The sequence below is a fragment of the Coccinella septempunctata genome, chromosome 3 (genome assembly GCF_907165205.1).
Source record: "Coccinella septempunctata chromosome 3, icCocSept1.1, whole genome shotgun sequence".
NCBI classification, from domain to species: Eukaryota; Metazoa; Arthropoda; class Insecta; order Coleoptera; family Coccinellidae; genus Coccinella; species Coccinella septempunctata.
In genome coordinates, this window is record NC_058191.1 from 2,968,290 (window position 1) to 2,987,454 (window position 19,165).

At 35.8% G+C, this 19,165-nt stretch overlaps 1 protein-coding gene across 2 annotated transcripts in view; it reads right to left on the reverse strand.

Annotated features, from left to right (window-relative positions):
• Positions 1-19,165, reverse strand: part of LOC123309346 (transient receptor potential-gamma protein) — a 297,127-nt gene that overhangs the window by 140,224 nt on the left and 137,738 nt on the right. For both annotated transcript variants that reach the window (XM_044892426.1, XM_044892427.1), the window contains 2 exons: positions 8,482-8,612; positions 4,907-5,144 (listed from right to left, as the gene is read on the reverse strand). In XM_044892426.1, coding sequence (XP_044748361.1) covers positions 4,907-5,144; positions 8,482-8,612 — 369 coding nt within the window. The remainder of the gene's footprint in view (positions 1-4,906; positions 5,145-8,481; positions 8,613-19,165) is intronic.

The following is a 19,165-nucleotide window of genomic DNA, read 5'->3' on the forward strand; positions in this document are numbered from 1 at the left end:
TTTCAGGAGATCTTATTATGAGCAATCTGTGAGGAAAAAGGTTGGGATGATGCTTTTATCCCAGAATGTATAAAAAGGACATCATGGAAATTACGCTCCATTCGTGCCGTTAAGCTACGAATATTGTCTATATTAAATCCGCGATCTATGGCTTCTCCTGCCATTTCAACGACAAAAAATTTGGAATATTTCTCGGAAGGACGGAAGTGATGAGTTCATGCATACTGGAGAAAAAGTTCAGTGTTCGAAGTACAATGAGAGCACGATGGTACAGTACAGGTTGTTTCACATTTCCACAACGCATTGTGATCTTTGATGGTCTGAAAACTTTTATCATTTTATGATTTAAGAAATGGAAATCTTCGAAATACGAAATAGAGCTTGAAGAGTATACATCATTATAAGTGATGAACCCATATTATGAAACTAAAGTTCAAGTAAATCAGTCAGGCTACCGTCCAGATATGTTATGGCAAACTAATGTGATTGAATTGATGAAACTGATTCGAGAGAAAAAACACCTGTTCATTTAAGAACTCATCATCTTGCGCTCACTTTTCCCTACTTCAAGTGCCAGAAATGTTATCCAGTGAATGATCATAATGAGATTCTATAAAAATGAAATACGATTTATTTTCACAAATTGAAAATTCCAGAGAATGAAACAAGAGAAATATACCTCTACATGCTTTTTCAATCACCAGAGCAGATGTATCAATATATGCATAATTGAATCCGATATCGTTTCATACTGGGTGGCACTGTGTGTTACTGGATAGTACTCAGAAGCGCTTGCCAGTGACTTCTCAATTCATCACACGTCTGCTGTTCGCAAAGCGAATCGGCGTACTGAATAATGGTGACCGGCCACCGAATGCGAAGTTGAGCGATGCTGAGTGTTTTCAATGCCAATATAAGTGACAAGCTATGAATCCAGTGACGTAGCTTGTCAGGAGGGTATAGTACTCAGTAGTCGCTGTGTTACTGTATAGTACTCAATAGCGCTTGCCAGTATTGAATAAGGATCCACCAATTCCAAACCTTCTACATCAGAGAAAAAAGCTATGTTGCTCTGATGAGGTGGAATGAGACCGTAACCATGGTCAGCATCTGCTTTTCTTCGATGGAGCGTACTCCATTTAGGGCTCTGACGATGGCCAATTGGCTAGTTCAATTCAGATCGTAACACTTGTTGATATTCATATCAGCGGGTAGTATGCATCTGAATAATAAATCCATATTCTTGTATTCGTTGCTTACCTGTTTAGGCGTGATCATACTTGATTATATTTCAGGCCCACCTTGTCCAAATTCAATCAATTAAATACAAGCTAACAGGAATTCCTTAATATTCCTTCCAAATTGAATATATCAAAGAATATGTGTTTCATTCAAGAATAAATTTAATCCGAATTGTTTAAACCTATCAACCTCTTATGGGCAGTGTCTGCTTCAACGATTTGTTTACATCCATTATATGATTTTGTCATTGACCGTATAGACTTGGTACATCTCTTTTTTATCAGATAAAAACGCATAAGCCCTTTTATTAATGCATCCAACCTCCCGATCTACTTAAAGGTCACGTCACAGTGAGTCAATGTATAATAAGTCTGATCAACAGGTATGAGTAAATGATAGGACTTTACAGCAGTTGAAAAAATCAATTTAGAAGGAGTTGCCCAGACATGAAAGATTTTGTGTCCATGTTGTTTCCTATTCTTTATTCACAAAAATATTTAAAATCAGCTGACTCGGCCAACTTCGTTGTACCTCGAAGAAAAAAATTGCGTATCACCGACTTATTACTTTTTGCTAAGCAGGACAGATGAGAAAGGTAGTGACCATGAAATTGTATATTGTCGGTGTGCAAGTGCGATGTGCGTGGAGAGAGATAGAGGAAGTTATGATATAAAGGTGGTTTAATGTGTTTCATCATTTGCAAGATTATTTTCTCTTGATCGAGATTTTTTTTGCACCTACACTTTTCTAGGTTAACGATGAAGTGCAGAAAACGAAAAAATTCTTTATGGTAAAAAACTGGTCAATTTCTAATAATTCTCACCATTTTCAAGAATGACTACTGACCCACTTGATTTTGTTGACTTCTCTTGAACTTTTGAAAACGTTGTTTTTCAGCAATTTTATGCAAATATTCTAAAGAATATATATGTACAATACTTTAGTTGAAATTTTGATTTCAATAATATGTGCAGATTGAGTATAGAATGCCTCGCACGATTTTTATAAATTCTGTTTGGCAAGGATTTTGCAATATGACCTATAATATGGTTGTATTAACACTATTGTCAGATTTTTCCGTTTTTCAGAATAATGATGAACTTTATTATTCCAAATGGATCATATTGTACATTTTTTGCTGTTTCAAATCCTTAAGAAATATTGAATGTTTTCATGAGAGGTTCCCTTCACGTAAATTCCATAATTTCAGAGTTATAGTCGCATTTAAATTATCTTAGCCGCTGTAGTTAAAATGATACATGATTGAATAAACACTCAATCCATGCAGAAGATTTGCTGAAACATGATTTTACCAATTTTTATACGAGTAGATGGAATGAACCTCACATAGCACTTATCATAATATTCTTAATGGAGACTGTTATCTTGTGTCTATGATTTAATAGCGGATGAATGTATGCGCTGCCATTAAGTTATGTTAATTTTCTTGTGAACTCACGGTTCACGGAACAAAATCTGGGATGCCTCGCTATGCCAGCACTTTTACTCTACGGGTGCATTGTACCAAAATGGAAAACGTTCGGTTTCATCTCGCGATGAATACATCTAACGATTCAGAGAACTGGAAAATGTTCCAAAAGAGTTCCGGCTCTTCTGGGCTTACTGCCTAAATGGGATTCGAGAGGCCCTACATAGCATAGATCACCCTCAATAGTTTTCATTTTCGGTGGTGAAGTGCATCGAACAAATATTCGCTCGAATCCGAGCTATTTCTGACCAGTTTATGTAGTCAACACGTTGTCGGTGCACTAGTGATTAAATTCAATCGTTTTGTTTTGGTCAAAGAGTTAGTTAAACTCAATAATCTTTGATTTTGATTGTTGATGACTGATGCCACTTCATATTTGTGCTTATTTTTGTTTTTGCAGAAACGATAAACTTCGTTAATCGCCATGTCAAATAACTTTTTTGTAGGCATTGTAAGCGGCTTTATAATATAATTATTATTATAATTAATTATAATATAATAATATTCTTCAGTAACATTTTTTTCTCAAGGGGTATATTTATAGATCTCTGAATTGTTCTAATAAAGGCCTATTTTTCTGAGATTGTTAAATCCGCATACGAAGGTTTATTGAATAATCGGAAAGTCGTCTTCATTATTACTTTATCTAAGTATCCAATTTAAAAAATTGATTTTGTTATTCAATTCTGTTTTCATCGTGAATTGAATTCAAAGATGTAGGTACCTACTAAATTAATTAACCGAATGAAAAAATTTATTCAACTAACGATCAGTGCCAAGAATAGAAGCCAGAATTGGGAATGCAAATGTAGATTGCAGCGACATAATGATGACAGTTCGAAGTATAAAGTTAATGCAGTCATTGTCATTTTTGAAGGGGCTTTTGAGATTTTCTTCGATTAAAACCTTTTTTCTCAGTTTACAGTTGTTTTTTCTCAATTTTGAAGATTCCGAATCCGAATTTCTTGGCTCTTCGCACGATCATAATAGAAGGAAATTGATTATATGGAGAGCCAAAACTATGATATCTTGCTATCTTCATTATATAAAATGGATAAAATTGCAACAGTGATGCTAAGAAAATTTGTCAAAGTTGTACTAGATATCAGAAATGATTTTCTAAATGAATTTCTTGTGAATGTTATCCAAATTCATATGTATATCAACTTACTAGGTGGAAAAAGTCCTCTGTGGGAAAAAGAAATTTGTTTTTTGTGGTATTCCTTTCATTTTGAGGTTATATATCCAGATTATATATCCAAGACGAGGAACATATATCCTTAACCCTCTAATGCCCAATTTTTTTTTCTTTTTTAAAATTATTTCCGTATAGTTTGGAGTTAGCTTATGTATAATCTACATTTTTTTTTCGCAAATAGTTAACTGATTTACATTAACACCTGTTCTCACAAAATGAACCTATACTGAAGGCGGACATGGGCAGTTGAACTAAACAAGAAATAATTTTGTATCCACTTATATGCAACTGACATCTTCACAAGAAAGTCGTTATCAAAGATTTGCTGAATTTTCCCAATATCACGAGATAGATTAAGATATTTTCAACAGATTAAGATATATTTTTTTTGAAAACTCTTATTGAAACACCAATATTCCTCTTTTCTCGATGTAAACAAACAAAAGTGCATTAACTTTTTTATTACAAAAATTGACACGAGGGGCTTATCGCTTGTTTGGAATTCCCAATAATATCTATATTCATTTAGGTATGCCAAAAAATGAAACATTTATGAATCTGATTCTCAATATGATCCATGAATATATATTTCTGCTAGTAATGGGCTTAGAGGGGTGTTGTTGAAGGATTAAGAAATCTGAAAGGCACATAGGCAGTGTTGAAAAGAAAATATTTCCAGTGGAAGAGGTTTTTCGGGTATTCACAAGGTAAGTGATAACTCCAATCCTCCATTTCCATTGAAACTTGTACATGATGATTGAGATATTCAGTCATAGCTATTGCATCTAATCATTATAATATGTGTAGCAAAATTCTCCTAACATATTCCATCAAGACAGCAAATACTAATTAAACTCACTGGTGTATTCAATGGCAATAATTTTCTCATTTTGTAGATATGAGTCATGAAAAAAGCTTTTTTTAGGTAACATATTCAAAATCCTTCCGATATAGGTCAGGAAATATTTTACACTCACATGTGGTTCCCCTGGTTTGTGCAATGTTTCCTCGTGGTCGAGCAGCACTTCTACTGCTTCCACAAATTCTTCAGAAATGGCATGGAGAAGAGCGTCCTTAGTTTCTACCTTGTGCTCTATCAAGAGCTCCACCATCTCGAGGTTTTCGTTATCTATAGCCATCAGGAGAGCGCTCCTCCCCAGCGGATCTACGCAATTTATATTGATATAGTTGGTTTCTTCTGCTCTCTGTAACATTCTGAAAATGATATTGAATCTATTACATTTCTAGCTCAGTTTTCGGACAAAGTTTATTGTTTTTCTACAGGCGTGCGCGTACAATCTTTTTCCGCACGCATTTCGAGTCACTTTCCTGTACGAAAATGTTTAAGAGTAAATTGAATTTTGTCATGCCTCTATGCATCGAATATCAATGAGAAGGTAACCATGGTAACGACATACAGTGTTTCAATAATACAGTCTTAGGTAAGATGTCTAAAACTCTGGTGTATTCACTGATTCGATTTTGTTTTTAATTTCGTGGGGATAACTAACTAATATGTTGTATTTATAAGCGATTATTGGTGTAAATTGTGAGCATGTATTGAGAATCAGAAATTGATAAATCTATTCGAGTTTGTTCTTCAAATATTCTTCCTGAATAGATATAGTGAAAATTACCTTTCTATCAACTGAACATATTGGATATTTGACCAATCAATTGTGTTTTATTAAAATCATATTGAATTACCCCCCTCACGAATTCAAGTTGCCAAACGGAAATTATCTTGAAGAAGAACAGTGAATACTCTTTTGAACCCTTATTCGGTAGTGTTGAAATGTTGACAAATTTGTTTTTACAACGAAAATTGAACTATAAATCACAAATATTCCTTAACAGCTGACAAAATGGGCCAGTTCATATTTTGCACTCGTTGATCGATATTCGATATCAATACGCAAAACAAAATAAAACGAGAGAGTATCTTGGGCTTCCTTTGATAGAACAAGGATAAAACGAAGCAAATGACATGGTGGCGCCGCCACGAAACTGATCCCATATATCCCCGATTTTCTGAAATGTTGATGCTTGCAAAAAGTGACAAGTGCACACACCAGTGTTTTAGACATCTTAGTTATTACTAGGACCCTAAGACTGGTTGAAATATGAATTCGAGGGCTATTTGCAAAAACATATGAAATTTTGTAGGATTTTAGATGGCCGTTTTGATCAAGGAGGTTTCGAATATTTTGGTTATCCCTTCACCTGTTGTTTATTCAGCTCCTTCTAGTTGCTGATTATTAAATGTTTCTGTTCAATATCTTGGTGAAAACCTCAAAGTATCGTTTGAGAATTATAACATTGTGAAGAACTGTGGATCACATAAATTTTCCGGAATTAAGTTTTCAACTCTACTAAGGAAAATGGAAATGTAAGTATTAGAGCTCGTAACATGTGATTCGTTCATAACTGAAGTTGCTGAAAATTGAGCGATGCCATCTCCGACCTTGCTTTTGTCTACGCTACTGACTGGTTCAAAAAGTAAACGTATTACTATATGCATATGGTAATGATACTTCAAAAACAGATGATTAATCAATGCAGCAGCCTCACTCTGGAACTGTCAAAACTCTCAGAGTTTTCCGAAGTGGAAAACTAATTTTCATTTCAGACTCTGACTTCTCTTTGAAGTCTTCTAGTTCAGTTTTGGTGTTGAATAGTTCTACGCAAAAGGTAGAGTACCCTTAATCTTCTAAGAGTTGTTGATTACCTAATTTTCACGTGTTTATCATGCTTCATCTTGTATAAAATGTGTCCAAGTGCGAGATTATTAAGAATCTTCATACAGATTTGTAATCCTTACTGGTACTGCTCAATTGTCATGTTCACTCGAGTCAACTCATTTATGTGCATCCTCATGAAAACATATTTTATTATATTTCACAATTTGCATAGATTTTCAGACCTCCCTAGATTTTCTCTCATGAAAATGAGTATGTTGCACCAGAATCGAACTCTTCCATGTCCTTCTCTTTGATAATGAATGCTGGTTTATTGTCTTCTTATGCTCATCCTATTAATTTGAATCCATTATTTCATTTCTTAGCTCAATTTGTTTTTAACCTCTCTCTTACATATTACCTACTAATAGGAATACTCCTTTTGACGAAAATGATGTATTTTTTATGAAATATCTTTGAAACGTCACATTTTGAAATAACCATTTCAACCGTTTCCCAAAAAAAATTATTTTAAGCACTTAAAAATTGAAAATAAAAATGGGTATTTGAAGTTCAAAGCAATTTGTGAGAATTGTAGAAGCTGGCAACATCGACTGAAATATGCCTTGATAATAAAGGACAACAAATGCATTATCTTGATGAGATAGACAAAGATGGCTGTCTATGAAGTTTGTACGAACGAGGAAGGTTGTAACATTTTATGGGATTTTTATGGCCGGTTGCAGTTGAAGCAATTTAAATTTTCAAACCCATATTTGAAGGATGATTTGGAATAGTTTCCGCGGTGAATTTGAAAAAATCATAAATTTAACTCATACTTATTCAGTTTAAACTTGCATATGCAGTAATAACCCAAATTGAGGAGAATTCCCCATTACTGTCATCGAGTTTCAGATGAATGAATCCTTATGTTCTCCAGGATGGACCCTGGATTTAGTTGATTTTCTTCAGAACACAATGTGACACAGGTTGACGGTCTGCACTTGATTAGAAAATAACTATTAAATTATTCAGAATTAGCTTTTACAGAAAGTTTTCATTAAGGATGCATGTGTTTCTGATATACTTCCGGTGTTTTTTCCAGATTCACCTTCAGAACAAATTTCCATAATAAAGAGTCTGTTGAATATAATTTTGTCCGTAATCTTCATCATACTCGAAGCGCTGTTCCTGATCCAACTTGATTCAATCAGGAACTTCATTTATCAAATATGGATGCAAATGTTCAATTCGAGAGCTAAGCAAGTAACCACCACAAAGGGTATCTTTAATCACTTCCCTAATTAACTGAATCTTAGTCAAAGTTTCAAATTCATACATATTCATAGGTAACTCTGAAAGCAATTAGAACGTTCAAATATATTGAATTATTCACTCTGTTCAGTTCACTGCAAATGGATCGTGATTCATGTTGGATTAATTGCGATGCCTATATACATCTTCAATTGTTTTGTGAAGTATAATTTCACTTATCCTCAGTTGCTGTATTCTCGTTCAACTTTCTGATTCTTCGTCTTGTAGATACAGAAACAGATTGAGTTGAGTATGGAGTTTTGGCAATAGTGGTTAACTATGGTTCAGTTGTAATTACATGGGTAACTACATTTTGCCGATGATGACCATGTAACTTTTCTATTGAATGGGTGTTCTGTGAGATTCACCAAGTTTTGCTATAAAGTAACTTTTAAAAATAACAACCAATTTCTGTGAGAGTGGAGAAATAATAAGGAAACTGGGAAACGGGCAGTCTCGCTCATAAGTTCGTTAGACAAACACTACCTACTTATTTTCTGGTATTTCATCATCCCTAGAATATGTAGAGTATCTTTAATTGAAAATTAAACCTAACTCACCTTCTTGTTGACGCAACGTCTCCTCTTTCCACCGCCAGAAGGAACTTCTTTTCGTCGAGGGAAAGTTGTGCTATTTCTTGATGCGGTCTTATCACGTTCTCTTCCTCCATCATACCATGGATACTGTGTCTCTGAAAAAATGTCATCAGTTCGAATCAAATATGTCGAATAATAAATTGAAATTAATTATTTTTAGATGCACCGAAGCTTCAAATATTTTCTAATTTTGACGTAGTTAATGAGAAAAATGTTTATTATACAGTGCAGTTCAACCACGATGTCAAAAGACTCTGGAAAAAAAACGAAATGTTTGGCTACCTTACATTCACACCCTGTAAAACAAGAAGAGATTGAAAAAAAAATAACCCTGTGCCAGTGGCATATAGGGAAAGGGATAAGGCTTTGCATCTCGGGGTGAGAATACAATCTTCATGTTATTGGAATTAAAAATAGAAACTATCTGAAAAATTCGTTAATTCGGCCGAATGATACTCTGTGTAAAAGATCCTCAGAATATTTGCTGAGATGAATAAACACGCCTAACATAAGAATTTTATTTCCATTTTAGTGTTCAACGTTTGAACGTCTATAGAATAAGTATATAATTTATGTGAAAAGGGAAGGTTAAATAATGGGTTATGTCTATGTTATTTCTTGTGAGAAATGAAATGAATAACTATAATAAATGATTACATATTGGAAATGGATATCATCTATTTCTAATATGAGTTTTGCAAGCTAAATTTGTTATTATTACATATCGAAAATGATATGGAAATCGAGATATTTATCGCCAACGATACAACGGTAACTCATTTATTTCATTAAAAATATCATCTCGTTAACCATATGGGTTGGAAAAAATGGGTTCATGCTTGTTTTTCTGATACGATAGCTATTGCTTATTTCCAGGTTCAAAATAGTAATATAGGTAAATAGTAAATAGTACATTTACTGCTTGCTGTTCAATATTTTCGCCATAGCCGTCTCGATAATTGCTGACATGAGTATGCCTGTAAGAGGTTGGAATAAGATTCAGATTTGATGGAGGCCTGTTTAACCTGAAGCGCCTCGGAGCAAAAACCCGTATCAAGTTTATCACGGAACTTCAATATGTAGACGACTGCGCACTTATCGCTAGCAGCCCAGAGGATCTACAGATAATGCTGGACACCTATAAACATATACACGAAGCTGTGGACCTTAGACTCAATATCGACAAAACCAAAATCCTAGTAAGTCCGTCAGAAAGCCTTCAAACACATATCAGCCTGGAGAATGTAACTCTGGAACAGGTCGAGCAGTTCAAATACTTGGGAAGCTTCATAAACACTAGGGCTAACCTAGACACAACTAACCATTCGGCATCACGGGCATTCTGGAAGCTAAAGAACAGGGTGTTTCAAAATCACGACCTCAATCTGAAGACCAAGACAGCTGTTACAAAGCAGTGGCCCCCAACGCTTCTTTACGGAAGCGAAAGCTTGACACAGGAGACATATTAAACAGCTTGAACAATACAAACGCAACAACGTCATCTAAAGCGGCCCACAGACGAGCAACTTAGTTGACAACTATGTTGTCAACGGGCTTGTTGTTGAATTAGAAAAAAATTGAACATAAAAGTGTTTTCTGTTTTTAGAATATCGGTACAAGTCAAAGACTCACCTTGTATATTCTGAAACTCATAAATTTCTCTTAGGGTAACGATGTTAATCTCCTGATCCCTCGAAGCTTATAGCTTATAGCGTGCGTCAGAGAAATTTCCGTAAACTGTAATACCGCATCTTTGATTTAGATCATCTACTTGAATCTGGATTGTACTTGTGAATAATTCATCACACCTTCCTTTCTATCGATATGACCTGAGAGGCAAATGATTTCGGCAGGATATTATCGTTTCGTTCTGACAAATGGAATGACTTTCCTGATTTATGGGACCTCAAGATAAGATGTATTTTTTTATTCCGCCCTTTCTGGAATATGTTGGATTGTAATTACACCCTATTGTTCCATGATTTCGGCAGTTTTTGGAACGCTAACTCCGGAAGCGATGATGGTATTGATAGGGTCTTGAATATTCGAATGCATAAGGGTGATAAGAATGAGGTAATTTGGGATATTATTTCGAATAACATAGCGGAGTAATTCAGTACAAAATTATAAGTTTCCTTCAATTCTCAATATTAATTACGATGGTAGTTTAATGTCTGAAAATAAAATATACCTACTTACTGACAACGAAACTGCTACACCCAGAAGAAGCTGTTGAAATTTTTTTTTTTGTAAAACATAGATAGTATAGTAAAGAGTAAATAATTAAAATTTGGACAAAAAAAACGAAGGGTTTACAATTTTTTTTTTTTAATTTGTTAATATTTTGTTTGTCCAACGCGGTTCTCTATACACCCCTCAACACGTCTTGGTATTGATGCAAGAAAATGGTCTATTTCTTCTTGAGGGATACTACCCCAAGCTACCTGTACTTCATGTCTCAGAGCCGCTAAAGTCTGTGGGGGCTGGAATAAATTTCCAAGCCTTCTACTCATGATGTAACAAACATGCTCTATGGGCGAAAGATCGGGGGATCTTGGCGGCCATGGCAAAAGATTCACATGAGTCACTTCAAAAAAGTTTAAATTAACTCTGGCAACATGAGGTCGAGTATTATCTTGCTGAAATATTGGATTCTCGAGCTGGTTAAGGTAAGAGAGAACATATGGCTCCACTATTTCTTGAAGGTAACGCAGCGCTGTCATGTTACCTCGAATAAAAACTAAAGGTGACCTACTTGCATGTGCAATAGCACCCCATATCATAACTCCTACTGTCCGGTGTACATGGCGCTCAACATCAAAATTAGGTTCATGTCTTTCTCCTCGACGTCGTCTTACCCTTCTTCGGCCATCATGTACACCCAAGGAGAATCGAGATTCATCAGAAGAGACGACCTGATGTCGTTCTACATTCCAATGTTGTCGTTCTCTGCACCACTGTAATCGTTGCCCTCGATAATGCTGCAGACCTTATACGGCGGTAAACCGTTCGTACAGTTACAGGATGGCCTTGTTCTCCTAACCACTCATCAGCCAAAGATCGAGTTGTCACAAATCGGTCTCTAATGGGCATAAGTCTGTAGGCCGCTTAAGACGCCGATCTTGAACTTTATTTGTGCCCCTTTGACATCCGGTGCCTACTCTTCTACCACGCTTAACAACATCTCATAACAGTAGTTGGATTTCTGTTCGTACGGTTAGCGATTTCTCGAAATGACAACGCCGCCTCCCGTAGACCTATAATTTGACCTCTTTCAAATTCACTTAGCTGGCGATAAATTCTGCCTACACGTGCTCTAGGCATTTTAATAACAACTCAACATCGACTTTGGATCACCTCGAACAGCTGGTTTGTTGTAAAATTTAAAAAATTCGCAAAAAACGACTACAATATTCAAGTAACAAAAAATATTCATATGAAAAAACCATCACGATTTTTTCTCCAAATTTTAATCGTTTACTCTTTGCTATACTATCTATGTTCGACCAAATAAAATTTAGATTTAAAAAGCTCCTTCTGGGTGTTGCAGTTTCTTTGTCAGTTAGTATATAATGAAAGTTTTAATTCCTGTCTGCATGCCGTTAAAATTTTCATTATCTCAAAATTATTGTTCTGACTATTTATGTGAACAGGAATATTATTACTTTACCCAAATGCATGTAGTTTTCGAAGTTGAGCAGAAAATGTTAACGTACATAGTATAGGGCTAAGGAAGGACATTTCAAATTTGTTTAAGTGACCGATCTAATGATGCATTTCGCATTCCATTGCGACAGGCTATCTCCTCTCAGACCGAGCTATCCTTCCCAGGGGTATATCTGAACGATCTTTCATAAACCAACTACCCACAAGAGCACATTTCTTTGCCCGTTACGGAACCGAAACATAATTAAGATTACACGAAAGAGAATTATGAAAATAATTCATAGAAGAGGCTCTAGATTCCAGACATTCGTTGGAAAAAATGTTGCTCTCTATTTAAGAGTTCAAATATTGACGTTACTGGTTTAACATTTATTTGTAAAAAACAATACTTCGAAAACATTCATTAATAGTTGCTAAAATTTATCAATAAAAGAATAGGTCAATGTTGTATTGTATCCAGGGTGAGTCTTTGACACGTACAGTAGATTCTTGAGGTCAAAAGAAACACTATCTGTATCACCATACTTTCTGAATCAGCTCGGTTTGAAATATACAGGTTGTTGAAAAATCAAACAAAAATGATATTTTCATTTTTATCTCCCAAACAGTTTTATAGAATGAAATGAATTTCGGAATATTGTTTTTCATTCATTTGAAGAACCTTTTTCGAACACAAGACGTCACCCACGTCTTCCAGTTTTCTCATTATGAAAATTCAAAGAACCAAACTTTTGAAACTAAGTTAGACGCTATCTAATGAATATTTGAACGTTTTATAAAATAAAACGTCAGAACAACACAACACTTTCTCCGGTAGAAAATGGTTAATGTTCCATTTCAGTCTTTTTTTCTCCTTGAATTTTTGGTTGATTTTGATTTTGTTTTGTTTTATTCAATTTGCTTTGTGCTTTGTGTATACCTAATAAATTGACTCAGATTGTAATTGTGCTAGGCAAAATGAATGATGATGATGATAGTTTTGTTTTGTTTTCTGCATGCAATGAATTAGATGTATCTGAGAAAATGCCGAATCACAAAACACATCGTGGCCGTCAGTGTGCAATTATGTCTGGGACTTCAAGTTCATCATTCCTCTCCAATACTTAAGTATAATAGATGTTCCACCCATTCTCCTAAGAAATGTGACGCGAGATTTATCTTGGGCCCTTTTTCTTCATCAAACTTCACTCCTAATGAATTTGGCAGCCTATCTCCATCGGATATCGGGATGATGGATTGCTATTATGTTTCTCAATTCTATATTGACCCAACATCACTCATAGCGAGTCATAGCTCATTGAACTTTCTGAACTCGATAACATGTCCCCATACCGGATATGGATGTTTTTGCACACAGGCTCCTGCCTACCGGAAAAATATGTGGACCACTTTTTCTATTCATCACATTTTCAATATTACGCTTCTGTGATTATCCATAAATCATTGAATCTTGTGATATAAGAATTCTTCCAGATAAAAATTCTACAGAAATAAGAAACTTCTGAATATGAGCGAGAGTGTTGCCAAATCTCAGAGACTCCTATTATTGAAACGATTATTGTTCAATCTATAGCATGAATCTGGATCACCTAAAAGACGTTTTTGGTAGGTACCTATAATTCTATCTAAAAATAAGTGTTTTTTTTTGTGTTATGTAATGTTTAAGCTTCACAGATTACATTATTTTTGTTATTGGTGCCTTATTTTAAGCAGTTTTTCCAAAATTTTGGAGATGTGTTCGGTGGTAGATTGTTGAGTTTCATGTGTGAAGGTAAGGTTTTTGATAGTTCTGAGCACGGTTACTTGGAGGGATTTTCGGTTCAGACTGCTTTATTTCAGTTTACAGTGAGAGAGTGGTGAAGCTCATTGAAGATGATAGGCTTGGTCTGGGCTTGTTTATAGATCTGGCTAGTGCCTACGACTGTCTTTTCAGGCCGTTTCTGTTGGAGAAGCTTGAAAAATTAGGAGTTAGAGGAATAGCAAAAGAGTGGATTAGGTCATATCTTTTTGAGCGCTCGCAAAGGGTATCAGTTGCCAAGGATGGAAAAGAGGTAGGATCTGACGTACCTACTTGAGTCAGATTTTGGGGTTCCCCAGGGTAGTGTTTTGGGCCCAATATAGTTTTTAATTTTTCTAATTGACATATGTGATTTGAACGAAGAGCTCTTGAGATGGTTGACCTCTTTCGTTGATGACACAAATGTTATTGTGGAAGGATCCGAGTTTGATGATATTAAGGCTAAAGCATTGTCAGTATTTAGTGAAATAAAATTGTGGTTTGCTGAAATTAAATTATTGTTGAATGAAAGCAAGACATCAGCGGTTATTTTTAGTACTAGCAGAACAAAAAAAACAAAAGAAAGTACATTGAATCTAGATGGTTGTGAGGTGAAAGTTGAGGAATGTGTGAAGTTTCTGGGGGTGTACCTGGATGGTTTTCTTGGGTGGAATCATCAAAAAAAATCACCTTGCAGAAAAGGTTTGTTGTGTGGGATTTGGTATCAGAACTCTTTCAGGATATTTGAGTGTTAAAAATTTAAGAGAGTATATTTTGCTAATATTGAGTCCTTGATTCGATACGGTGTTATTTTTTGGGGATCGAGCAGTAAGGTGGAAATACTGTTTATCATACAGAAAAGAGTGGTGAGGTATATTTTCTCGAAGAGTTACCTTCAAACATGTAGGGGAGTTCTTAGGAACCATAAATTACTCACTGTATTCGGGATATATATTGTTGAATGTTTAGTTTTCTTTTTCAAAAATAGGGATATGTTCTCTGTTCATACAAGTAAGAATGATTACCCTCTTAGATCATTGAGTTTCATTACCCAATACATAAACTGTCATCATCTAAAAGGCATCCTTCATATTCATGTATCAAGTTTTATAATAGATTACCTGATAGCATAAAGATTTTAAATAATTTAAGAATTTTTAAGAGAAAAGTAAGAGAACTTGTTATTGAATTGGAGCCATATTCTTTGTATGATTATTTGTGCTAAATGTTGTTGCTTGACACCATTACTTTTATGTTCGTTTACATACTATGAAATAAAAACATCTATCTATCTATTTTATAGGTACACCTGACAAAACATCTCCGAAGTTCATCTACTTCATGACCAGGTTGCTCGGGCCAGTAGAATTCTTTTTTCAGGTGATGAGCAAGTCGGCTAGAAAAGTTACTATTGGGAATGCAGGAGTCAGAAGCCACCATATCAGTTCTTCCTGAGCGAAAACTTTCGTCTATCGTCCAGTATCAGAAAACAAGAAGTAAAAATTTATTTTTCGTCGACTCGAACAAAAATTAATATACTGTCTCGACTGCTTGCTATCTTCGGCTGCGCCTCGGCTATCAATTTGCAGGCTCGACTGAAATTTTCACACAACTGAATGTTGATGGGTTTAGTTGTATTGGAATAATTCTATTTTGAAACTCTTTGTTACATAAACTATAACATACATATTGTGACAGAAACAGAGTCTTTTAAAGCTTCCGTATACAGGGTGATTCATAACTATTGAAATATGGGCAAAAGCTTTTCAAGGCACATTTGGTCCTGATAAAAGTTATACGAATGTTTGCTCCAAAATAATGATAATAAAAAATCATCAACAAGTAGAGAATTGTCCCACCCATTTATGCCATTACCCATACTGTGATATTTTAGCAATTTAGTAAAGGCCTTCAGAAGGTTTTGCTGAAAAACAGGACCCAGCTGCATCACTTTACGATCTATTCGATTTTTCAGGGTGAACGCACAAATGAATGGAATATTTATGAAATATATCCACCAGCTCGTGTTTTACATAAGCATACCCTAAAAATTTTTTCCAATACACGTAAACAAGTTTATTGCAGTACAATGAGGAATTTCTGCTCTCTGATGAAATTTTCCATTATTAAAACAACTCATTTTTTGGGGCTTTCGTTTCTTGTATGGGAAAAATGATTATGTGAATACCTACGAAACTCGGCGGTGTTATTCTTCTGACTTTTTGTATAACCTGTAATATAATACCTATCCGGTTTTTCATTGCCCAAAAAAACACTTTGAATTTTACAAAGAATGTCATTATTTTTTAAGTCTGAAAAATATTTCACTATTTGATATCAAAACTGAAAGGAGAAAATTTTCGACCTGAACGAGCGTCGAACACGTACGATTCCGAACAAATTAAAATGAATTTCACTACTTTCTCAGGTGAAAACAACAATATTACAAATTGAAATATCGATCTAAATTGAAGCTCAAGAAAGTATGTAGTTTCGAAATACCGATACGATCCGAAATGTGTGGGGATAGTTTCTTCAAAGAATAATAATAATAATACACAACATCAAAATGAAGTTTGGACTAGAAAAATGTCGACAGCTGAACATAACGAGAGGGAAAATAGAAGATGGTACGTTCAAACTCAAGGAAGGTGCAGAAATTGAAGCATTAAAGGAAGGAGAAACATACAAGTATCTGGGCATAAAATAGGCAAGAAAAATCAATCAGAGCCAGATGAAGAAAGAACTAACGGAGGAGTTCACCCGAAGATTGAGAAGGATAATGAGAACTGGCCTTAACAACAAGAATCTGATAAAAGCTATCAATACCTACGCTTGCTCGGCGCTGAGCTACTCATTCGGTATCATCTCTTGGACCACCACCGATTTAGCAGCCTTACAGAGAAAAATAAGGACGATGCTGACTAAACACAATAAACATCACCCCAAAGGCTCAATAGAACGGACCGAGCTGCCACGACATCTTGGGGGTAGAGGAATTGTTGATTTGTCCAACCGTATGACCCAGGAAATTGAAGGACTTCGAAAATATTTTCTGAGCAAGGCTACTTCATCAGAACTCCATCAAGTAGTTTGTGTTGTTGATACTTCTACACCGTTAAAGCTACAGCAGGACCACTTGGAAACCGTCGAACACTCTGCAGAAAGTAAAATACAGAAACTGATTGTCAAACCTTTGCATGGGAGGCACCAGAACGAGGTCAACCATGATTACGTCGACATATCTGCGTCGAACTACTGGTTGACTTCCGGAAGGTTGTTTCCTGAGACAGAGGGCTTCATGCTCGCCATCCAGGATCAGGTGATTCCAACAAGGAACTACATGAAATATATCGCCAAGGATGCCTCAGTGGCGGATGATAGCTGTCGTTATGGCTGTGCGACACATGAAACTATCCAGCACATCACCGGATGATGTCAGAAGTTCGCGGGCACAGAGTACAAAAATAGACATGATGCAGTTGCCAAGATTCTTCACCAAGAATTGGCACTAAAACACCAACTTCTAAGTTCGAAAAAGGTTCCTTATTACAATTACCACCCGGATGCTGTATTGGAAAATGAACATCACAAGCTATACTGGGATCGCACGGTTCTCACAGGCCGGAAAATAACCCACAATAGACCAGACCTCATATTGCTCAATAAGGATGAGGACAGAGCACTATTCATCGACGTGGCAATTCCAAATAATACCAATCTTCTAGATAGGCACACTGAAAAAATTTCAAAGTACAGAGATCTTGAGGAGCAAACCAGGAGACAGTGGAAGCTGAAAGGTGTCAAGACCATCCCTGTTGTCATATCATCTACAGGCCTGATACCGAAGAAACTACTAGAGAACTTGAGGAAACTTCAGCTGGACGAAAATATCTATAGAGTCATGCAGAAGGCGGTACTGCTCGGAACCACCACGAGCCCGAAAACCTGGAAAGGGCTCCAACAGAGCTTAATCCTTTTGGGATCTGAGATATCTGGGATAAGTGAATTTTCCTCTGGAGAGGAGTGTGAAAACCGCAAGGCTAAAGTCATACTACTCTACCCCCGACACCTCGGGTGTAGAGTAGAGGAATTGTTGACTTGTCCAACCGCATGTCCCAGGAAATTGAAGGACTATTTCCTAAACAAGGCTGCTTCGTCAGAACTCCATCGAGTAGTTTGTGTTGCTAATAGTTCTACTCCGTTGGAGCTACAACTGGACAACTTGGAAACTGTCGAGCAATCTGCAGAAAGCAAAATGTAGAAACTAATTGGCAAACCTTTGTATGTTTTTCGTGTCCTATGCTTCGGTACAAGCAGGATGTCCTGATTTCTTGTCTAATATTCATGGTTATCGGATAATTTGGACCATTTATCAACATTTTCCTTGGCATTCACCAAACATTTTAAAATATAAATGCATGGCAATTTCAACAAACTGTGAGCAATGAGTGTAGGTCGACATGATGTACGACCACAGAGATTGAAAATTCGACGTATAATTCATTTCTGGGCAACAAAAGCTCTATTGAAATCTACACAGTTACTCAAGACTAGGATATTAAAGGAAAGTTGACTATAAGCAAGTATATAAATTATTAGACTTGAATTATTGAACTGAGGGGCAGGGAATCCATTACTCTATTTAGAGCAAAAAATGAAGAGTTCAGCTTTTAGCAGAGCATATCAATATGCGTAGACCAACTCATTCTTTTATCCATGTATATACCCAAGAATATACAATGATCAGAAGAAGTTATTACGAAATTGAAATAATGCAACTCTAAAGTATTATCAGGAATGCTCCTTGAACCAAACCACATGCAAACTGACTTGTTCACATTTACAATAACTCTGTTAGCCCAAGAGGTGAAACTGCTCTATAATAGTTTCACACGCATAGCGAAGCTCCTCCCTACTCCGTGCTGAAACTACAACCGAAGTGTCGTCAGCAAAGAGAACTAACAAAAAAAGAGCAAGGTGAAGAGGTAAGTCATTCATGAACAATAAATACAAGCGTGGTCCCAAAACGGAGCCCTGAGGAACCCTACAATCCACATCAAACTTTCCTGGGGCTTAAGTACTGACATTCAATTTAATCGGATCAGTTTTTTTTTAATTATTCGGAAATATGTTGTTTACCAGTTTCCATTCTAGAAATCATTATGAACTACTTGAAATTACATAGGTAAAATATGAGGATGT